This window comes from Thunnus maccoyii, chromosome 10 (assembly GCF_910596095.1).
Source record: "Thunnus maccoyii chromosome 10, fThuMac1.1, whole genome shotgun sequence".
NCBI classification, from domain to species: Eukaryota; Metazoa; Chordata; class Actinopteri; order Scombriformes; family Scombridae; genus Thunnus; species Thunnus maccoyii.
The window spans coordinates 9,883,460-9,907,828 of NC_056542.1; the positions used below are offsets into that span (position 1 = coordinate 9,883,460).

The 24,369-nt window shown below is 39.8% G+C and overlaps 1 protein-coding gene across 3 annotated transcripts; it reads left to right on the forward strand.

The window, feature by feature from the left end:
* Positions 1 to 633: 633 nt before the first annotated feature.
* LOC121906057 (upstream stimulatory factor 2) lies at positions 634 to 18,864 on the forward strand. 3 transcript variants are annotated; one of them, XM_042424727.1, is made up of 11 exons: positions 634 to 1,339; positions 1,812 to 1,852; positions 2,114 to 2,220; positions 3,759 to 3,878; positions 4,598 to 4,751; positions 10,045 to 10,132; positions 13,276 to 13,314; positions 15,287 to 15,345; positions 15,710 to 15,804; positions 15,895 to 16,023; positions 16,976 to 18,864. In XM_042424727.1, exons 1-11 carry the CDS (start codon positions 1,305 to 1,307, stop codon positions 17,063 to 17,065), a joined length of 957 nt encoding a protein of 318 aa, XP_042280661.1. In that variant the 5' UTR covers positions 634 to 1,304; the 3' UTR covers positions 17,066 to 18,864. The 3 variants fall into 3 exon arrangements, with proteins under 3 accessions (XP_042280661.1, XP_042280662.1, XP_042280663.1); XM_042424728.1 differs by lacking the exon at positions 13,276 to 13,314; XM_042424729.1 differs by lacking the exons at positions 634 to 1,339; positions 1,812 to 1,852; positions 2,114 to 2,220 and adding an exon at positions 3,121 to 3,627.
* Positions 18,865 to 24,369: the final 5,505 nt, after the last annotated feature.

Consider the following 24,369-nt stretch of genomic DNA (forward strand, 5'->3'; position numbering starts at 1 on the left):
GACATTCATAAAATGATAATTAAATAACCATAAATGATGTGAAATTTATAGGAGACATTGCATTTTGTAAGCCCTTCATTCTCTGGGGATCAATAATAAACATGTATCACAGACTACAAATGTTTCATAGCCTATAATGCTTGTTCATTTCTGAGCCAGATCATTATCCCTTTGTTACATTATAGATGCATTTTGCAACATTTATATTACTTTTAGGATACTAATAAATTAAACAGTTTTTGTTTTTAATTTCAATTGGTCTTGTGTGACCATTTTTCACATTCTCTTAAAGAACAGGGTCACAATTTTTTAAGTCTGTCTTAAAACAAAACTCAGGTCCCATATGAACATTAAACAGGTTTCCCTCATTGTAATTATTCCTCTGTTAGTACTGGCTATCATAAGATCCCCTCCAAATGCGCTTACAATGTAAGTGACAGTGGAAGATAATATGAGGCTTCTGCTGTCCAAATTAGTCGAATTAAGAGGATATCTTCAAGTCTTTTCCCTCTCTGTGTCTCAACAGTGTTTTCCTGTTCAACAGTGGAAGGATAGTAACAATAAGAAGGAATTTAGCACTAGAATGACAGTAACTTTGAAAGATACCTACTTGATTTGACTTATTTGGAGGGCTGAAGCCTCATACGAGCATTTTTGCATATTTTTTGGAAGGAGGTCTGTGGATTTTGTTAATCAGTTACACTGAAAGCGCATTAGGGATCTCTTAATGGTATGACCAGGAGTAAATACAGCAAGAAAAACATGTTTCAGTGTTCATTTGGGCACCTGACTATTATTTTAAGTCAGTCTTGAAACATTGTGAGGCTATCCTTTAAGCCACATTTTACTTCTATGCATCTGGGTCACATTAAAGATGCATTTTACAGCATTTATTTTACTGTTAAGATACAAACAGATGAGACTGTTTTTGTTTTTAATGTTAATTGGTCTGTTTATGACCGTTTTTGTCCTTCCAACATCCTCTTATGGTGTTCAGCATCGCTGATATGAATTCAGCCAGTTATTATTCACAGTGTTTTGGTCATTGGTGGGGGGAACAGTTGAAAGTGTTGACTGTTATGTCGCCGCGCCGGTGTGTTGTAAATCCTCCAGCTCGACAGCTGATCGAGTAGAGTCACCTCGGATCACCCAGCGGCGGCAGCGGCCTCCATTTTAACTTCAACACCGAGCTGTACCTCACGTGTCCTGGGCTGTCTCTCTCACATGACCCGAGTGTTTGTTCCCGTGATCAGCACTTCCATCTCCGTCTGTGACACCGAATATCACTTTTTATTTTAACCCTGATGGATATGCTTGAACAGAGTCTGGACAGCGCAAGGTAACCGAGTCTGTCAAAATGGCTAGCTGACACAAGCTAGCTACGACATGCTATTCGGATAGCTAGTTTACAACGCTAACGAAAGGCCTGATCTAAAAAGACTTTTGTCAATACGAATTCAATATAAAGAAAGTAGATAAGTTAGCAAGAGAAGTGGACGACTTTGCTTAGCCGCATAGCTGCCTATTTGTATCTTATGCGACACGTCCAGCTGTGAAAAACATCACCATAATTAGCTAATAAGAGTATGCCAGCTAGGTTAGCTTAAGCTAGCTATTAAAACACAAACAACTGAGCTGTCAGCCTCTGTAGGTAACCCGAGGACAGTAGCACTGTGTGTTTTACGTTGTGAAGGGTAGGTCGATTGCCTTCTTGCACAAGTTTGTTAAAATAAAGTTACGGGTCATTAATCACCTTGACTTTTTTATCCAGAATACTAACTAACTGAGTTATTTGTGCTTCTGGTCTGCAGCCAAGAAAAGCAAGAAGAAGAGGTCGTCCAGGCATCTGAAGGTAAGAGTTAATAAAATCTACCTTCCACTGACAACATCTGGCACTTGAACTTCAGTGGTGTTTATATTTTGTATGACAGCCAACAGCTGATGTCTGGTGGCTGTCATAGAAAATGTAAATTGCTTTAGCTGGCAAATAACAGGTTTAACAAAATGCAGCATGTACATGAAGCTGCTCATATTAAAGTCAGGGCTTGGTGGCTGTCTTCTATGAGTTTTCCTTTTCTCATAACTGGCTTTTCTTTCTTCTTTTGCCCCTGAGACGGAACAGGAGAAGAGCAGACAGCTGTTACAATCGCCAGTGTTCAGCAGGCTGCAGCATTTGGTGACCATAACATACAATACCAGTTCCGCACTGAGGGTGGGCAGGTAAGGAATTCATGGACGGATTTGTGACACACTATATATTGATTATTGTTTTTTTACTACCAGTTTCAGAAAGATTCTTAAAGGACCAGTGTGTAGGATTTAGTGGCATCTAGCAGTGGCTGCGAAACTCACGAAAAACGTGAAAGGCCCTCTTTAGAGCCTGTGTTTGGTTTGTCCGTTCTGGGCTACTGTAGAAACATGGCGGGCTCTGTAGATGAGGACCCACTACCCACTTAGATACAAAAGGCTCTTTCCAAGGTAACAAAAACACAATTCTTATTTTCAGGTGATAATACACTAATTAAAACACATTTATGAATATTCCATTTCTGCCAAATCCCCTCCGCTAGATGCTACTAAATTCTACATACTGCACCTTTAAGTGCCCCAAATGGCATATGGGCCTAGAGGTTTAGGGTAAGATTACATCTATTCAGCACTTACAACAGAAAACCCTACACTCCAGAATTACTTTGGATGTGAGGTTGAATAAATGTCCAAGGGGTGTTTGTGCAGAGATATAATTAGCTAACTGACAGAGCTCCACATTACATATTGATAAATGTGGTAGGTAGGATTTGGTCACATGCATAGTGCAACGTGACATTGGGAGATAATCAGTAAACAACATTTCTCACCACATGTGTGTGTTCATTATTTGGAGTGCTAATCGAGATTTAGGCTTTGTCATATTCTGTTTTGTGTTGGTGCTGTCACCTCACAGTGAGAAAAAAAACAAAATTCTTCTCACAAACAGTCCTTTCTGTGTAAGGTGTAAGGTCGTGTTATGTTACCATGTGTTTTCTCTGGATGCTTTGGCTCCCTCCCCTTTTCCAAAGACAAGTCAGGAGGATAACAGGCTCTAAATTGCCTGAAGGTATGATTGTGCGTTCATCTTTTTTCTGGTTCAATGATTGACTGGTGATTTTTGTCAAGATTGTCTCCTTTGCTTTCCATTAATGCAGTATTCACTCCAGCGGTGGTCAGCGACGGACAATGAGATGGTGATTTGGTGAAAAGTAGTGTGACATTCAAGTTGGTTTATCCTTATTTGGATGATTTACACTGGAGGGAATTAAGTCAGTGATCCATGTGGCTCATTTGGGGTAAACAGGGCTAGTGTGAGCGATCATGTGATTTCAGTCTGGTCTAGGATTGGCACGGGGCCGCTGTCACATGTCAGTCAGGAGGAGAGTCACATGATGTGGGGATACAAATACTGATTCTTGGAACAAACAAGCTCATTTTCTTGACTTGTTTTTAAAATCGAATCAGGGACATTCTGAAGCATAAGCATATTGTGTGGAATGGTTAAATCGGTGCACTGCTGAAATTAGGACTAGAGTGTCAGATACAAGGCTTGGCTGAACTGAAACATTAGATATGATAAACAAATCTACAAGTCAGGTAAGGTTTTGATTTGTGTGTGTGTGGTACAACCGGGATTGTAGAAACTTACATAAAAGTCGGTCGGTTGTTGTTGTTTTTCACTCATTCTCTCTTTTTTACTTGTGTGTGTGTCTCTCTCCACCATGCAGGTGACGTACCGTGTTGTTCAGGTGACTGACCAGCACCTCGAGGGAAGAGATGATGGGGGAGGAGCAGTGAGCGTCGTCTCTACAGCCGCCTTCACTGGGGCTCCTCAAGCTGTGGCTCAGGTACCACAATCTCCCCCTTTTTATTAATCGAGAACCAACTGGTAGTATGCACTCACTGTTTTTAAAGGGTAACTGATGCTTCAGCCATGTCTTCAAATATTTTAGTATTTCCAACAATATTTCCAGACACAGGCTGATGGTGCTCATGCCATAAAGCTCTAATATTGTCCAAACATTATTATAAACATGTGAAACAGACATACCATTGTACCTAGTGACATATTCCTTGATTGTGGGTAAAGCTGCGTGGGTAGTTAATTCCTTTCAGCTTGTCAAACTAGCAAAGCAGTATATACAGTGAAGCATCTGCCTGAGCATGACATCTGCCTAGCACTTAGCTGCTTACATAGATTGAAAATGCAGAGTCGTTTTAGAATAAGGTACAGTAGCAAATGTGTAATTGCATAATAATCACAGCCAAATTCAAACTGTCCTTTTGATCAAAAAACATGCAATTTCCTGGCAAGAGCACAACAAATAGGTTTTCGTTGGTATTATACTGATGGCTTTACTGACCTTGCTGTTATTTCTGCTAACAAGATCACTGCTGCTGCTTTTCCCCTCTCTTTATCCCAGCTGTCATCCTTTATCCTTGCTTGGGGGTCTAGAGGGGATACCAGTATTTAGTCTGACAGAGACTCAGGTGTGCTTTTACCTGCTGTGACTGCTCCATTGCTACTTGCTGAAGCTTTCCCCTGTCTGTCTCTTATCTGTCACAGGCTGTGATCCAAAACCCTTTCAATAATGGAGGAAGCCCAGCAGGAGAGGCGGTGGGAGGGGAGACGCGCTTCGCTTACTTCCCCGCGACCGCAGTGAGCGACGGGACTGTGTCTCTGCAGGCCGCCACAGACCCCACACTCACACAGGCAGGGGGTGAGTCAGTTCTCACACTTAATTTTGGTTGAAGCTTACCACAGTGCTACAGGGCAAATTCAGCCATTATTTTCTGTGACAAACAGGAGTGTATTGAGGAATACTGCACTGAGAGAACAACAACCCTCTTTTTTTTTTTCAGTAGTTGCAACTGAACTGTGATCACAACATTCGCTGATGTGAAAGAAAGTAGACATTGAAGTTCAGACTTTCCCTAGAAATTTCCATAAATCCAGCGGTGCCTCAGAGGTTTTTTTGAGAGATGATGTAGATGCTTTATATTAAGATTTTGCTCACTTCTGAATAATGAAAGATTTTGTGTCATATACTCAACAACATATTTCTCTCAATATCAAAACGCCTCACTCAGTAATACGCCTGAAACATTTTCACTAATGTTAGACTATGCTTCCTATTACAGTGTGTAAATTATACAAGGCAAATATTATCAGAAGCCTAAATGAAATTAGCTACGCTGATCATATTTACTATTTACTTCATGTCACATGTCCTCCCACTCGACTTGTCTTCCTCTGAACCGCCATATGTTGTCGTCTGGCTGTCCTTGTCGTTTTTATGGTAGCGATCCAGAAGAGGTCCGTCAGGAAATGATTGGCTGAAAGTTTGCTGTCTTCTGCTTTCAGTGAGGGTGGTCAAGGTTTGGTTGACCTGGAGAGTAATGATGTAGGCTTCTGGCTCTGTTGTACACAACCAGCCTCTGCTTGGTCTGTATTACAGAGCCAGATCTAGATTGATCTAGCAGACACACTGTTGCAGATGGTTGGCAGTTAAAGGGGTAGATTGTCAGTGTTGCCTGATGATTTCAGAGGAGCAGAAACTCAGGTCTCTGAGGGTTTTTTGAGAGAAAGTGTCTGGACTAGAGCTGCTGTGGTATTGATTTTTTTCACAAATTAGCAAAGCTATTCAAACCTTTGTGGTAACTGCCATAAAAAATAATTTAGTTACACTTTAGCTACATACTCACAGACTTTCCTACCAGACTCGTGGAAGCGGTCAAAAATTATTTTCTCAAGCAGTTAGCATTAATACGACTGCCTGTTTGTCTTTTTGAGCTCTTTATCATCTGTGACAGACATATTCCGTGTCTGCAGCAGAGACGTTGGAAGACGTTTTGGACTCGTTTTCACTCGTCATGAATATTTCCTCTGTGGCAGAAAAACACGTTACACAAGCCTTCAGAAATTCCTGCAGGTTAAACTGGACTAATGAAACACTTTTAGGGCTGACTGGCTCTAACACGCTCACTATAAATAGACTTTAAGACACTTGCCAGCCTAGCAACATTAAGGCTACAAACAACCACCATTTTATGCCAGTAAGTTACTTTCTCCATTCAAAGAGAATATCTGATGTTGTGAACACGTAATTGTCAAGACTCTGAATGTAAAAGGACCCCACTTATTCAGATGTATTTCCAGGGAAAAAAAATAATCTTATAATTGGACCAATACGGTAAACTTTTCATATGCATTTACTCCTGTAGTAGTCTATTCTTCATAGCCTCTATAGTCTAAATGTCTATCTTTATTGCAGTGTTATTAAGAGGCTGACTTTGCAGCAGGAATATTGGTTGGCATTCGGCAGGCACATCATTCTTTAAAACAAGCCTGAGAGAATAACTTCTGTCCCATCACTTGACCTGCTCACTCAGCGGTGAAGCGGTGATAGGCTTGACTTTGCGGTGGGCGTGACATGATTGCATTACAGCGGTAACTGTGGCAGCTCTAGTCTGGACAGTGCTTATAGGAAGAAGTTGTATTTCATCACTTAGTGTTTCTGTTGGTGTCTGTGCTCTCTTTGCACAGGCATAAAAACTGAAATCCAAATGCAACATGTACCAGCAACTTAAGACCCAGGCTTACTGAACCAATAGTTCTGCCAAATTTGAAACTCAATCCGATCTGATGTTATATTTTACTTAATCCCTATAAAAGAAAGATACATGCTTGCTTCGGACATTCATCAAGGCTTTCTCTGCTATGATATAATACATTTATCTACATAGAATAAAGCAGTGGTGGCCACAAAACAAATGTAGTTTACAAGACCCAATAAAGCATTTCTCTCACTTCTTCAGTGGCAAGAACACGGCACACATTTCACACAACATGGCACTATAGCGTCTCATAGTTATCAGTGTATCCCACAGAATTAGACTCTATCTGTGGCGTTAGCTGACAGCTACTTAATTATTTAATTATTAAATAATACCATATATAAAAGTGCTCCACTGCAAATATTTTACTTGCCAAGTACTTTGTGACAAATAAATAACTGAATGAATGAATTATGTTGCAATTGTATTGTCATTTTATGTAAAGCACATTGTGTTGTCCCTTTTTTTTTTTCAAGTCTTGTCCCAAATTTGTCACAGAATTACTTTAATGTCACATCCTCCCAGGGACAACGGGAGGTCTGCTCGAGCCCTGCATGTTTTCAAATAACTTATTTGAAGAGTTGGGTCTCCGAGATTGTGTTAAGAACATAGATAGACTTAACTTATCAGAGTTAACTCGTGTAACTTTATTATTCGTCTTCATAAGACAAAGGCTTCTCCTTTCTTCTTTTCCATTTCAAGTACATCTCAGCTCCTTCAGGAAAATATGACGCTGCACAGCTGCGTGTCTCCTTTAATATCATCCTCAGCCTGAAAAGGACATCAGACTTTGACAAACTAAATAAGCAAACTTCTTGCTATCATCACACCTAAACCACGCCCATAGCTGCCAGTAGTTCTAGGACGATTATTGGTCCGAACCACTGGTGGTTCAGCCACAAGCGCATAACTTGAAGCCTGACAAGATGGATTCTCGCGTACATTCTAGCCTAGAAAATTAAGTAACAGTTTAAAGTGTTACTTAATTTGTATATTTAATAATTTAAGTTAAAACTTTTGAGTTTAAACTGTTAAAAAATGATGCTGTACTGAGCAAGGACGGCCCATTTGCTGAATAAAATTTCTCCGTCTTCCTGTCCTTGCTGGGAGCAGCTGAGACACAAGGAAGAGACGCGAGTGAGGGAAGTGAGGAGACACGTTAGCTAAATGAAAAGCACATATATATACCCCTCCTCTTCTTCTTCTTTGGTTTTACTGACAGACTACAAACCAATGTTAAAAGGTGCATGATTGAGGGGTGTGCAGCTCCAAACATAGAAAATCAATATATGGCAGGCAATGTTGATATTGTGACGGGCTGCCACAAATAAATGAATGTATGGGGAAACCCTGGTTATAAACCACCTGCCTTACCTGTTACACAATATTAAGCTCATATTCGCTTTTTGCACGATGAACGAGGCTGGTAAACCCGGAACATCTTTCCCAGCAGAATGTTTCAGTTTAGTCATACTCTAATAACAATGTACAGGCACGAACATGGGTCACGCGAGGTCGAAATGAAGAAGTCTTCCCTGAATCTCTGGGGTTTTTGAAAAGCTCTGCTTTTGCGAGGTTTTGCTTTATTTCATCCATTACTGACCCATAGCTTGTCGGGCTAATGCACCACGTCTACACACTGTCTGCCTCTCTCTCAGCATTTCGTGCTGTACTTGCGTCACATGACACACATCCGAGGAAGTCAGATGTGCTTAATGACATCGAGTCATGCGAATTGACAAACCTCAGTTATCACTTCTATGATGGCACTGCAGGTGTCAAATTATGTGACTTGCAGTAGAAGAAAACCACAAAATTCTGCAGTGTTGGGTCCTCAGTTACTTTGGTTTGGTGTAAATGTGTTAAGATAGATTGATGTGGGGAGAAGTGCTTCTGATGTGTGTTGAGCATCCTAAAACATTGAGAAGGGGTATTGCGCAACATCATCTCCTGTAGCAGGTGGTCAAAAAACTCCAAATCCTTGGCCAACAGACCAGACTGACCCTGCTGATTTTATTAGAGAAGTATTGTTTTGTTTTTTCTTGGTGGGTGTTGTGACTGGCTGCCTAGTGATGCCACAGAAGGGGAAGAAGACCATGTGGTTTCTTTTATTGTGGGTAACAGCTCAAACAGGATCCGAAATTAACACCCGCCAAGCACTGTTTTGTTTGGCGAGTAAATCTCAGAAGACTCTCCACCGCACTTGACATCACAGCTCTCTGCTGAACAGTCACTGCTGCTAGTTACCGCTAATTAAATAGCTATTAATACCATATTTTAATGAAATGTACTGAAACGAATGTATATGTGACACAAAAAGGCAATTTATTATTTTGGCCGGTTAAAAAATAGGCTTTGCTGGTGGATGTTTTCATTTACCAGTCCCCTTGGCAGGAGAGTAAAAAAAAAAAAAAGTTAATTTTGGACATGGAGCTCAAACCAGGGGCTTGCAGGAGGAAGTTGGCTGCTGTATATCAGCTCTGTGAGCCTGGGGTAGACGTGACACACTGGCCAAGGAGTGCACTGCAGGGTGTAGGTGGAGAGTGCTTTACAAGCTGCTATCACCTGTGAGGCGAGGGGTAGTAGTGCACGGGGCTCTGGCAATGAACCACATCCTGGCAAGACTCCAGAGGTGAGACGTGCTAGACCTTTCCGTGGGTTATCAGTAAGCCTCATCACTTTAGTTTTTATACTTTTAAACTGTATTTTTTGAACCAAATAATGCCCCCCACCCCCACCCCCTTTTTTAAAATGACTAATTCAATTAAAACTAATTTTCACAGTGCAGTCTCCCTGAGCATAGGTTTTTTTTTAAAATAGGAAAAAACTACAAGCTATTTGGAATGAAAATTGTATTTTTGTAATAAAATTTTATTCTTTTTTTGTTAAATACTAGAGCCCCTTCATGTGTTTTGGCTGTGTCAGTTACATGTCCTGTTACTGTTGTTACTCTGGATGGTTTTTATATGAAGGGACCTTAACACATAGTCTCTGTCTTTAAAATGGCAGTAAATGGTGTTGCTGACTTTTTTTTTTTTTTCTTTTTTCTTTTAATTTTTATTTTATTTGTCTGGCCAGGCAAAGTTAGCCATCTGGCTGACCTGCAGGAACAGGATGAGGTGTTTATATCCTACAGACTTTGTTGCAGTGCCAAAGAGAACAGTGCCTGCATGCCTTACAGCGGAGCATGTGCATCTTTCTGTCAGAAATTATATTTTAGTTATTTGTGAATGTCATGAGGACTGGGAGAAAGAGAGTCTTGACTGTGAGGACTTCCAGTGGTCTAATGTTGGATCAAATGGATTCGGTCACGAGTTTTTACACTAAATATCTTAATGTGGTGTATTTTTCATGCCACGTTGTCCTTCTGACTGATGTCTCCCATGCCTTCCACAGGTCAGTTTTATGTGATGATGACCCCCCCTGATGTCATTCAGACAGGCACGCCACGAACCATCGCCCCACGCACACAGTCCTATCCTGCGTGAGTATCAACTCAATCAGTTGTTATTTGGAAGGAGACATTTGATTTTTGCAGTCTGAGGCACAGCTATTTCTGAAAACAAACTAACTGCTGATCAGTTCTTGTAGAACACTTGTTATTCTCCATGTAAATGCCTCTTGAAATAGGCCGTTTGGTGATTGTAGCAGACAGGTTGTGAATTGCTCAGTTGAAGTTTGAAAGTGAATTTCGGTTGTTGTGTAAAAGTGGAACAGATTGCTTTTTAATGTTCAGCGTTCAGAACCATTCACAGTTATTAATTAAATTTGGAGTTCTTCCAGTTGTACATTTTCATCGAGGTTTTAACTATTTAGAGCAACAATAACACGCATTTGAGTTTGGCAGTGTGGCTCTGCTCCTATGACGCTCCCCAACAAATCTGCACGAAGCTTGACTTCTTTTGAGGTCAAGAAACCCCAACTGTCAGAGCCCGAGATAAACGACATCTCAGTGAACATCAGCTTATAATAAGTGAATAAAACGTGGTGAATTCGCATAAGTCTAAATGCTAATGCAGGTGGAGGCCAGAGACGTGGGAGACATGGAGGATGTGAATTTACATCCAAGCAAGATTGGATGTAATGTAATCTGTTAATATTGATCACCTCGACTACCATGAGGCTCAATTCATGCAACATGAAATGCTGCTGTAGTTGTTGTTCTCTTTAACTTTTACTGCAGACTGTGTTTCTGGCTAGGGAGTCTTCCTCATTAATCTTCTGAATTTGCTGTGAAGGTTGATTTTTATATCAACGATCTCCATCACATCCTGTTTGGCCTGTTTTCTCCTTCTCCAAAATCTTCTTATGTTGTTTATCTCTAAAACTCACCACATGCATCATTATAATCATGCATCAAAAGGGATCTATCTCAGACTCTCTCCAACTGTTAGCCACATGCTGGTGATTGCTGTTATTAAGATAATCAGCAGGCTCACCTGAGCAAAGACAAACTGACTTATGGTTTTAATTGCATGATACCAGCCTGGTTCTGGCTCACTAAGGATATTTATTCAGAGAAGGAATTCCGACATGTTTTATTTTCGATTCAGCCTACACTTTTTCTGCCAGAAACACATTAACAAATGAGCCATATTGCTGTTGGATGCAAGGTTTTTTAATGTCAAGCAACTAAGATTTCTTCATGTTAGGGAAAAAGCCAAAGCACAGCCATTTGCTTGTGTGGTCACCCAAAATGAGCACATGACCCATTGTCAAATTGAGTTAGCACTGACCTAAGTGAATATTCCTCCATTTTCCACCAGGCTTACACTTAACCTTTAACTCGTGAAACTGACTGCATCAAAGTCATTTAACTACTGCTTCAATATGCAGTGACTACTTGGGGTGTAACAGTACACAAAATTCACAGTTTGGTATGTTACCTTGGTTTTGGGGTCAGTACGATTTCGGCACAACAGAAAAAAAAGAATAGTAGAAAATAACATTTTGCTCTTTCATTTTGAAAAATGTAAACATCCAACAATGGCTCATTGGCCAAAACTATTACAGAAACAGTTTAGTTTTGCTGCAGTGGAAAAGGAAAACAACCCTTGTGTTTCCTGCTAGGAGGAGGACACCTGCTGACAGCTGTTTTGTGCTGATTTATGGTCTAACTGTATATAAAGTGGTTCAAACAAGCTCCACCTCCTGCAGCTTCAACAGTAACATGCTGCTTACACACTGATGTCTCAGTATTAATAATCTAATGATGTCATATATATATATATAATATATGGGAAATTTTAAAGCTATGTTAAAAGTCCATGTAACTGAGAACTGAAACTACCTTAATTGAGCTGGATTTAGTATCTTCCTTTTGTGTTTGATGTATATATTTCCTAACTGTTGTGCTGTCTTGGCCAGGTCTCCCTCGGAAAAGAGATTTCAATCTCAAGGGACTTCCTGGTTAAATAAAGGTTAAATAAAAAAAATATCAGTCAGAGGGACCAAACCACTACTTTTACTTTAATACGTTTTAACTACATTTTTCTCTCTCAGAACTGGTGCTGTCTGACCACGTTAGAAATCAAATGTGTTTATTGTTGTTCTGAACGACTTCACTCAAAGGCAGCATGAAAAGCCGACCGCCACAGAGAGGGGAGGGGGACGGGGAGAAGTGGTATCGTTTCACTGCAGAGATAACGAAGTGTACGTTAATAGTAGTGTTGCACTTGGTCAGTGTTATGGGTCTCTTGTTTGTCATTCTGACAGCAGTGATGCTACAGGGTAACCAGGGTAACTAGGCTACCTTGGCTAAGCTGGCTAGCAAACATACAGTACATGAGCATGCTACAGCTAAGTGGTGCGCTGCCGAAATGTTACAGGTGGAACTCGCACCCTAGAATTATTATTCTGCACGTCGGACTAAGTGGATTATCAAACTATTTTGACAGTAATTGTTCGGGTTACGAAGCGTATTCTTCGTACAACTGCATGCACCAAACCGTAACGTCCATACCATTATGGTTCAGGATGAACACTTACTCACCCTCAGTGACTACCAGTTGTTGTTTTACACAAAGACACAATACATTGATGCCAGTTGTTGTAGAGAGCACATAACTTCCCGTTTACCTCCGTTTAACCAAAAAGCACAAATTACATTGCATCCTGTTTCGCGGCTGCTGGCTGAAGTGGTCTCGCTCAATAGTGGACCAATTTCAAAAATTGTTGTCCCCATTAGACACTTAGACCCAAAATGATGGGAAAATAGGGCCTAGGTTGAAAAATACTTTAGTTTCCCTTTAAGCTCCTTTGTTGTGGGCAGCATTATGGGGAGCTCTAGATCTGCCCTAAATTTGGCAGCAGCTCTGCTGCTGTTTTTTCAGTGTTGCTTGATGTTCACAGCCTATAACAGACTGCTTTCCAGTCAAAAGTAAAGAATAAGCTTTGTTGCTGTGTATGTCTGCATTTCTGCGTCTTGAAATGTGGAGTGAAATGTTTTTTCATCTTTCAGAATGCCTGTCTGCAAAATGTTTGTTTCTCTTTATCTCCTCTTGCATGAATTATGTATGATTTGTGACATAAACCTCATAGTTATATTTAAGTGTAATGAACAGTGACATTATGGTTGACGTGTGAGTAAAATGAATGAAAACTTCCAACCCTATCTGCCGTTCGCAGAGATGAAAACGAGGTGCTGCAACATGAAGGTTTAAACTGGTGAGGACAGCTTCCACATTTCTCCTACACTCCTTTTGCAGCAAATGAACTAATCAAATTAGATCACAAGAAGGGAGAAGAAGCACACAAACCTCTGCCCTCCTCTCCTCTCCACCCCTCCCTTCCCACAAGTCCCCGGTGATTCTCCTTGCTCTTGATGTGTGAGACACAGATGTAGCGTTTCTTCAGTGCTGACCCCGATCCATTGTTGTTAGTTGTGCTTGTGGCAACCATATTTTTCCATTAGGACTTAGAAATTAGGTCATTGTTCTCCATCTGGAAACAAATGGCTCTCTCCACACTTTTATTTTATCATATTCAAAGTGTGTTTATTTGTTTTTATGTTTCCTTTTAGTCTATTTTTTAATAAGTTAGTGGTAAAGCTATTTGGACATTATTTGATGATCTTGTAAAAGTTTCATAATTTGTTTATGACAGGGATATTGGGGCAAGTCAAATTAATGAAAACCATACGATGTTACTTTGACAGTATCTCTTGTACATAAGTGTTTAATGATCACTAAAACTCAACATTGTTCATAACACCCATTGACAGAAGCTGCAGCTCCTTGTATTTCAATGAACACTTTTTTTTTTCTAAATATAGATGAATTTGACTCATCGTCCAGGCCTTGGCTCTGTATAATACTGAAGCCTAATGATAGGGGAGGGCAGACGATGTGAAAATCACATTTCTCTTTCAAGGATCAATACAGGACCATACAAACTTAGTTATGCTTCAAGTTGTACGGATAAATCGCCTCGACATTGGGGTTTTGCTCCACTAATTTTCTGGATTTCTATGGGAAAATAACTCTCAGGGGCCTTTAGATGATATGTGCCTCTATAAGTTGTGAAAAGATGGGTGGGGGGGGGGTGTTAAAAGACATTCCTCTAGGACTGTACATTTACGTATTCATACAGTCATCCACATTTTTTTTTCCCACTCTGCCTAAGAGTACTGCTGAATCCATTATACAGCTGAAATCCCATTAAGATGCGTTGAGATACAAGAGAGACTGCAGTTTGGCTTGGCTGACTATCTCCAACGAAGATATCAGCAGTGGAGTTATGTTGATGGGTCACAAATTTAGCGCCGTAGAATAAAGATGTGTCACAGAGGGACAGACGAGGAAAGAGAATGACTTTACATGACATGAATAAGCTAAAATGATCCAGTGGACATTTGTTAAATTAATTTAAAACCTAAAGGTTTCACAACAACATTTTGTTTAGCAATGACGTTATTTTCAACAGTGTCTATTTATTGCATGGATGTTGATTCATTTTAAATAGGGTGAGTGAAGGATTAATTGTCTATTTCGTTAGGAACCATTAGAAAACATGGTTGAGATATAGGCCATGTAATATTTAGATGGGAGTGTGTTACTGGCCTGTTCTTGCTGTAGTGGGTGGTTGGATAAGTCTCCCTGTCACGTCTGAGGGACTTAATTAACAGAATACCTAAGGGAAGACAAAGAGACAAGAGACAGTTGTGTCATTAGCCGTACGCCCAGACTCCAATAGACAGCATCTGGTTTTCTACAGTGTTGTAATTTTACAGCATAATAAAACAGTGAGCTCCCTCTGGGCCACACCTGGGAAGAGGACAGCCAGGAAGAATAAGAAGGTTGTATGGGTCTTGGTATTCCAGTCAAAGCATGCCAGCTCCAGGCCATCAGAGGTGTCAGGACTGCATATGTGGCCTCATATGGCTGTGCATTCATCATTTCTACCAAAGGCACTACGCAGCTTGAGAGGCTCCTTTTTCTATAGCACTTTGGTGGAGGCATGGGCTGTTATTATAAAAAAAAAGGCATGAATTTAAAGATAACAGTGAAGAAGACTTTTAATTGGCACAGGATTAGGTGAATTCAGGGGATTGGATTGGATTTGTGCCCGATTGTATGGTAGTCAGAGATGGGAGATATTATAGCGCATGAAAAGTGTTTTATTTTCTGTCTTTCTGCAGGAAAATGGATGGACCCCGAACACCGAGGGATGAAAGGAGAAGAGCGCAACATAATGAAGGTGGGTAATTAGCTATGATTGTGGCTTTTGATTTCATCAGACAGTGTGACAATGCAGCGCGGTGCCTAAATAGAGTATTTTTTTTGTTGAAAGAAAAATCACCAAGCCCTGTCAAAATACTCTGTTAATAGATAACGTATGTTTTCAAATTGGCCACTAGAGGTTGTTGTTGAGCTGTCAAAGTCTGGCAGTGTTTGGTAGCTGCAGCCACTGAGCTGATAAGGTTGAAGAAAATTTATCTGGTTTTTCAAACTAAAATCACCCCTCATGCCCATCCAATCATGTTGCTAGCATGCTCACATTGATATATGTACTGTATATATTATATTTTTTGACCTGTTGGTATTTCATGACATTCCATCAGTTGAGAGGCGGCGAAGAGACAAAATCAACAACTGGATTGTGACCCTCTCCAAGATCATCCCAGACTGCAATATGGACAGCACCAAGACTGGAGCAGTAAGCAATCTTACTCAACTCTGCACTGCTGATAATCTTTTTACTGTTTTTTTTAAAATCATCTCCTTCCAACCGTGTGTCTCCTTCTAGAGCAAAGGAGGCATCCTGTCCAAAGCTTGCGACTACATCCGTGAGCTCAGGCAAAGCAACCAGCGACTGCAGGAGAGTCTGAAAGAAGTGGAGAGGATACAAGTGGACAACGAGTTGTGCAGGCAGCAGGTATGAATATCTGCAAGCTTTTGAATATTTGCAGGCTAGGTCTTTGCTCTAGCCTGCAAATATTTTGGGTATTTTTATCAATTGGCACTAAGTGAAGTTTCCAGGGCTGGCATAATGGGTAAAGAAGGTATATGAATGTTAATGTCAGAGTCTTCCTTTCAGGTGGTTGGGTGTAGGAGATACATAAACTCACATATAATAAGGCAGCCATAGTGGGCTGCATATGTGACTGCGAAGATTGCCACCGCATTCAGTAGATCACTTTAGAGTGCACTGCAACATCCTTTCACTTAAATCTCAGAAGCATGAAATCCACCTAGCTCCATATGCATCTTCATTTCTCCAAAACAAACCCTTTGAGATTGCAGCCTGTGTAGCTGATCATCACAGCCTGACAAAGAGGATCAAAGAGTTTGCACTCATATAACGAGAAGTGTTACCTGAAATCATCGCTTTGAGAGACTGTGGGAATAAGATACACAGGGGTTGTGTGAGAACTAACTGCATGCTAATGCACTCAAAGTATTGTGAAATCTTGGTGCTCTGAGGCTGCCACGTCGCTCCATTGAATCCCAGGCCTGCAAGGCACTCGGCAATATATTCTTATTCTGATGCTCAAAGCTCAATATGCTTTCCTCAATCCCTCAGTGGGGAGGTATTGAATTCGGGATTCACCCAAGGGAAATGTAGCGGAGATGACATACCTCAAGATTTGATAATCCAGTTGGTTGTGGACAGGGGGTGTCTTTTGAAAAGGGCTGCATACAGTATTCTTTAATCCCAGGGATTGCATAGCCCTGTGTGTACATTACATTCAGCCAGCACTCCCGGTCTTCAAACGAAAAAGTTTGGTCTGTAAACCTGGATCTATATTTAGCTGTCATGGGGATGAAGATGTTGGTAATGAGATTTATAATGAGATTTTTTTTTTTTTCTGTTCTTTGTTCTTAAGATTGAGGAGCTGAAGAATGAGAATGCTTTGCTCCGAGCGCAACTCCAGCAGCATGGCATTGAGATGGTTGGAGAGACACCACCGCAGTGAAAGAGACATAAAGAACAGGGAGGAGCAACACCACTCAGACACATAACTGACACCGTGGAAAAGAAGGCGAGATGAAGGACTTGTGAAGAATCACTTTCTTTTTACTGAATTCCCTGGATTCCCAGGTCGTGAACCCTTCGCTGGCCAATTGTGGCTGTACTTGACTGTTCCAATCCTATTGAGATAACCACCCGATACAACTTGGTAGAAATGTGCTCCAAGAAAATATGCCATGAGAGAGAACCTCTGCTGAACTCCTCCCTTGTTTTGTATTTATGTAGCCTCACTCATGGACTATGATGTTTGTCATTTAATTTTGTTCCCTGTCAGTGTATGTTTTCCCCTTGATTATTAATTTTGATTTAGTTCATGCTTTATTCTGTTTGTGTTTTTGAGTTCGGTATTAATATGTTGTTTTTAGCTGCTTTAATTTATTAGTCTGCTTGCTGACAGAAGCCTTGATGGAGAGCAGTTACATTGAATCTCACATACCCCAGAGAAGCAGATTGAATTTTAAGTGAGAAAACATCAAAGTGTGCAAAAACATTATGATTCTACAGGCAGGAATAATGTGACACACATAGCTTACCTAGATCCAAAGACAAACAAGGAGCTGTGCTGGCCTTTGGTTCTGGATGATTTATGTAAATATGACTTCTCATGTTTTAATTCAGATGTTACAGATTGTTAGAGCAGTTTATCCCAGGAGTAAACAATCAATAACTCATTAACTCTACGCTGGCCCTTTGTCATAATAATTACTATGAAGTGTGTGCAATAGTGAAGCTTGATTTGGAAAAAAAAAAAGAAAAAAAAGTGGTATACTTGAATTGTTGGGCATTTGCTTAACCAGGAAAATAACTCAAAAAGTCAACAAAATCACTTTTAACTGTTCAGTTATTCAATAACAAAATGAAATGTGGAGTATGTAGACTATTGACAAGCCCAGTGCGTATGATTCTGGACTGGAGAGGAGTGTGGTGCAAATTCCAACTTTTGCCAAACTATATATATATATATACATATATATAGGTACTATGGGTTTTTATTTTCATCTTTTGTTCATATGTGATTTACCGGTGTCTTATGTGTAAGAATAATCCCCACGTTTCATTTCAAGCTGTATGCTCTATTTTGGTATTGCAACACTTCAAATGGAGCTCAACGCACAAGGGGGGGAAGGCACCCTGGAGAGCGGCACTCAAAGACTCTCAGCTCACTGTGGAAAAAGGAGTACACAGTAATTCTGTGTTGCACTTCTTAATCGAGCACAACTCGTTCTCCATGAAAAGACGGAATAGTTGGAAAATGGGAAACTTGGAAATGATCTCACATATGTCTCCACCCACTCAGGCGAACAAACAGTAAACAGTAATTGGTTGTACAAACAGCAAAAGCCAATATTAACATTGTTGATGATTTTGTGAATGAATATACATGAAGTATTTTTGTTCTGCTCTGGGCGATGAGAGTGCAAGTGGAAGAAAGACATCAAGCTTCGGAGCTACTTATTCGAGCACGATTGCTTCTCCCTGTGTCAACAGCTCAGGATCCAGCAAAGCAAAACCAACACTCAGACCCCTGGCAAAATCAGGCAGACTATCACATTTTAATATCTGAGACTCTGTAAGTTAACAGCTTGTGCTTTGGAAGTGCTCTTCTGCTACTACTGCTAGATTCAAACCTGATATGGATACTGCAAGTGTCTGATCTATCAAAAGAGGCTCCTAGCCAAAGTTGAGTGATTGATGTTTTGCTGTAGAAATTTTTTTTTTTTTTTTTTTTTTTTTTTTTTTTTTACAACTCAGTAAGAGGAGAGCAGAGAATGTGAAGACATGAATAATGCTTTGGAAAATGGATGTTCACAAATGAAAGGTCATTGGTGGCTAATTCTTTTTTTTTTTTTTGTCGCATTTCTTTTTTGAAATGGCAAAAGGAAGAAAAAAAAGACTCCTTTTTCTCTCTGTAGCAGCCTCACTGTTCTCAGGTTAGATTGTAAGACATCTTTTCTAAGGAAAATGGTGGAAAATAAAATTTCACTAGCTAATAGCCTTAATAGACTTGGTTGTGGCTCATTGTCCTTCCCCAGGTCTTGGACATCTACAGAAATCAATGTTTTACTACTTCTACTGAGGAAGTGATGTTTCAGTCCTGCATGTGTATATGAGTGTCTGTTAGTCAGCAGGATATCTGAAAAACTGTTATATTGAGTGAATTTTTTTGTCATTACATTTTAGGTCACAACTCCTGTACTGTGGGATATAAAAACACATTTTTATTTTGCTGAATTCCACGGTTTTAGATAAATCTCAGTAGGCCACGCCCATTTCTGCCTAAATTTATTGTCGCCCATTTTGAATCTCTCACTTCATTTAGTCTTTGTCAAGTTTTCTACGTAAGATAATGAGTCTAGAAATTCCCAATAAAACACCCAAAAGTTCTTACAGGTTTGGCCTATTTGACATCGATTACCACAATTTGTACGAACATTGTGTAATTGGGACCAAAAATTTACAGAGCAGGTTCACACATTTAGTGGGATTCTGAAAAAAAATTATGGTGATGTCACCTGTAGATGGCTCTACAGCAACATGATAAATCTAAATGGCCACATTTCAGTGGTCCTTAGTTTAATTCAACTGAAAATTCGCACTATTCACTCTTGTAATATTCCTGAAGAGGTATGTTAGTATTCTCTAAAAAATCTCGGGTTTAGGTATTCTTAAACAAACACAGGCACTCAGCATGGTTGCTTATCACTATGTATTTTAGTGTAGAATCTAATCATATGCAGACTAAACTATTTTTATACATTGCTGTTACTAAAATAACAAATTTGAAGGATTGTGCGTCCTAGGAAAAGTATCTGTGTGTTCTCTAGATCATAAAAATCGATTGATCAACAGACTAGTAAAATTGAAACCAGTAAGTAGGTAAAACACACGGAGGGCACCTTGGGTGAGAAAGATCAATGGTGGATAAGAAGCGCATCTAAGCCCTCAGTGAGATTGAGTTTGACATCACAGGTCTAAGGCATTTAAGTATGATTATTAAAGAAGGTGCAGGCGTGATTTGGATGATCTTAAACTGCAGAATGGGATGCAGTACACGTCCAAACAGTAAGACTATTTATAACTTAAAGACTCATTATCTATGAGTACTCATTAGACTGACACTGTGTGTTAAATTTGCCTCGGTTTTGTCTCGTGACCTGCTTGTCAGCTGCCATTCTAACACACAGCTAGTCAGGCAGGCGTCTGTGTGTCCCTGTCTTTGTTTGAAGTGGCTGATCTCTGAACCTAAGTTCCTCTCTGATTGGAACAAATGTACTCTCTGTCTGTCTGTCTGCCTCTTTCACCCCAAACCTGTAAAAGCTCTCTGAAGAGAACCATGCAGATTTTAAATGAAGTCACTTTGGAAAGGAAATCTAAACGACATACAGGCATATTCTCCCAGCAAATGTAATATGAAGCATGTATTGGAGAATGCCACTTCACCTCTCAGTGGAGATAATTCACTTACAATTAATTGATGAATTAATTGAAAGAGGAACGTGTCTCCGCTTTGAGCAGTAAATTGTTATTGCTGAAATTATATTTAATGGGTTTGAAACTCTGGTTTATGTCTTGTCAGTACTGGTCTGTTTCCACATTTGCCTGGAGGGGGTGGACAAAGCCACCTGCAGTAAAATCCTTCATGTGAATTGGAAAAGTCCTGTTTTAATTTTTGTGTTTAGGCACGTTCACCAAAGGCAGCACACGGCTGACTGATTTTCATTGAATTCATGCTGGCCAACAAATTCTGCTGGAAAGCCACAGTTTCATGTCCTGCAGGCTTGTCTTACCTTTGTGCTTTCTGAGCTATAGGAGCGCCCTGTCAGGAGCGTATATTGTCCACTGCCTCAGCCTGTTTCGCAGTCCTTCTCTCTCTCAGAGGTTGTTATTTGTTGAGAATGTCTGACAGAAAGATTCTTATTCCATCTGACATACATAATGCTTCTCATACCTGTGCACCACACTGACTCTCATCTTTCCTGGGCCTACATTAATAACTACACAGCACCTGTCTTGGTTATAATAGTAGTATCAGCACAAAGGTATGTATTCTGCTGCTGTCAGGAAAAAGGGGATAGAAATGATCTAAAATGGTCTCTGCAGTATCAGGCACTGATCAGACTGACAGGAAGATCTATTTTGCAAATGCTGAAAGACCTCTTTGACTCAACCTTAAAGCTCTGGGGCTCACAGATTGGATTGCACCTACAAATAAGAAGAAACAGCTGGGAATGTACTGTCTAAAACTAATGTTTAATATAATATTGCAAGGGATAAACACTGAAAATGTTTCCGATCATTATTGTGTATTTATTTAAAGGCTTCCTGACAACAAAAAAGGAACGTCAGACAACTCACAGTTCAGAATCAGTTCAGTTATGTTCTCTGAAATGGTTTTTTGTATATAATTTATTCATTTAGCTCATGTAATTCATTCAGTAAAGCCTGGTAGTACACAGAATGCTTTATGCCCTGTACAACCACAGTCAAAAACAGGTTATGACAATATAGCACAATTGTTTAACTACCTTTTAAACAGTAAAAGCATCATGCAAAGCATCTAAAATCAAATGGAAAAACACTGATCTAGGAGAGCCTTGGCCTCTGATTCTACAGTATCATAGGCACTGATCAAACTTATCCTCAAGTAAGAATAATATTGCAGGGGATAACCAGCTTACAGTAAACAACTGATTTGACACTTTTTTCAAGCAGCTAAAATCAGATTGTGAAACACTGGACTTGAAGACCATACATTTACATTTATCATAAAAAGACATTTATGTGTGAAGCCTGTCAGCAGATTTAGGCGATTGCAACATTTAGTGCACCACCCTATTACAAAAAAGTTAAGATCTTGTTAATAATTGTATAAAAATCTCTAAGAGGCTTTTTTTTTCTTCCAATTTTTGTCTTTTTTTTTTTTTTTCAAAGAAATCCAATTTTGTTGTGGGAAATGTGTCCCATAGTGTTACAGCCAAAAACATTTAAGTTGTCTTTCAACTAATATTTTACCTAGTAATAATTTTGTATTGTATTTGTATTTGATTGTCTTGTTTCTGTTTTCTTGCCCGTCTTTATTGTAGAGCACTTTCAGCTACATTCTTCTTATAAAGGGTGCTATATAAATATAATTTAATCTACTTCATATTATTTTAGCCTTATTCTTGCATATAATAAAGGCTGACACTGATCAATTATACTTTGGAAGTTCCACTGACATACTGTAACATGCCTGTCATTCCTCACAAGCTGGGGAATTCCTCTCCTCGGTCACCATTCACAAAGTGCAGCAACCCATTAACCTGAGCTCCACACTGCCCCCTCAGTCTGAAGAGTGACATTGGTTTTGTCAAAAGTTGTCAGGAGCAGCACATGGTCAGAGACCATGACTATGAGACATTCTCATATTTATTTACAGATTGACATGTTCATGAATGTACCAACACTGGTTCTTCTGTAGCCCAGTTTGCAGGACAGATGTAAACACCTCGGGCGACAGTCTGTGTTGCCAGACAAGACTGTAGAAGACAAGCTGACATAGATGTCAAGTTTCATGTGTGTAGTAATGTTTTGCAGCTCCATATAAAGGTTGTAGGGACAGAGAGGAGGAGGGAAAAGGGGGTGAGAAATGGCCAGAGAAGAGGACGATGATGAAACAGTGACAGACAGGGACAATGCCCTTGACCAGGGGAAAAAGGTAGAGTGGCGCCTGCTGAAGTGAGTCTGCCCGCCGTGCTGGTGCCTAGCTTTGTTTGGCCAGAAGATTCCTACTGATAGTCTCGGTGGCTGTTTAGAGACACGTATACTCAGGAAAACACAGACCCAAACACGCATGATTGGAAAACCCAGATCTATATGCTCTCTACTTTTTTCTTTTTAACTCTTTTTTTATGTCATCTTCTTTATTTCTTACTCTCACACACTCACAGAGATTCTGTATATAGCCTAATATATTTGTCTTTGCAGAGTCAATCAGTGTCATATTCAGATTTCTCATGAGATGAGTCATACTCAGTGAAACATGGCAAACAAAATGACATGTGTTCATCATGAGTGGACATGGCGTGCTGGTTCCAATACTCTTAGTCATACACACAGATAAGCACACACTTAAAAATGCATAAATAAAAGATAACATAACGTTCTTGCTTCGTATTAGAAAAATATGGGTAGATTCCAACAGATGTGGTGCCATTCATGGTTGTATTTATTGACACTGACGTTGTGGTCACCCAAAGCAAGCACATGGGCCAGCAGGGTTATCAGTGAACGAGACAGACTGACGCAGGGGTCCCGCGACATGTTGTTTCACTAATTGAGTCAGCGCAGGCAATTTGGAAAGACGTTGAAGGTGTAATGAGAATTCAAATGGCCTCTGATTTTATCAGAGTGCACAGCCCAGTTTATCAGTTTATACCTTTTGTACTATTTTGCTTTTTTTGTTATTTCATTCCCACCATTGTTGATTTTTGTATTCATTCACAGCCTGATGTTTTAGAGTAGTTTTTTTTTTTTTAACACAGGTTAATTAAACTTAAAGGTGTCACTCCTTTGGTGATAAGGTGAAAAATAATCCTACATTTTTAGAGTTGTGATTTTTCCAGGCAGTTTTTAAAAATTTGGTTCATTATGATGTCATCGTCAATAAATCCACACTGTTGTCTTTTCACACTGTTGAAAATATTTATGAATCTATCAACGACTAATCTGTGCTTCTTCTTGTCATGGACATTAAGTCATGATATGTTTTGTTGCAGGGTAAATCTCCTGGAGCAATGCAACTCTTTGCCATCCACACATACAGTAATAAACCTCATCAGATTACATTATATTCATCTATAACTGCTGCTTATTGAGACACCTTGACTCTCAAATAGGGGTTTTTAATCCTGGCTACTCTTCCGCTGCTCAAAAGGATTTAATTTGGTTCAACTGCAGGTTCCTGTGTATTATGCAAAAACTGAATGTGTTGAAAATGAGGGGCTAATTATTCCATTTGAGAGGTTGTAATTACATCCTTTAGACTCAGCAATGGATATTCCAAAGTGGCTCCCTCTCCTTAGTAAAGGATTTCGTGGGTCGAAACAAGTGCAGCTCAGTCAGCCATGCAATAGATTGACCAATGCAGCCTTGGCCTTTGCTGTGGGAATCTCCAAAGCTCTCTCCCATTTTTTCTTCAGGAAAAGTCATATTCTTTTCCACGGATCTCTACGAGTATGAAGGAATACATATTCAGAAAACATATTG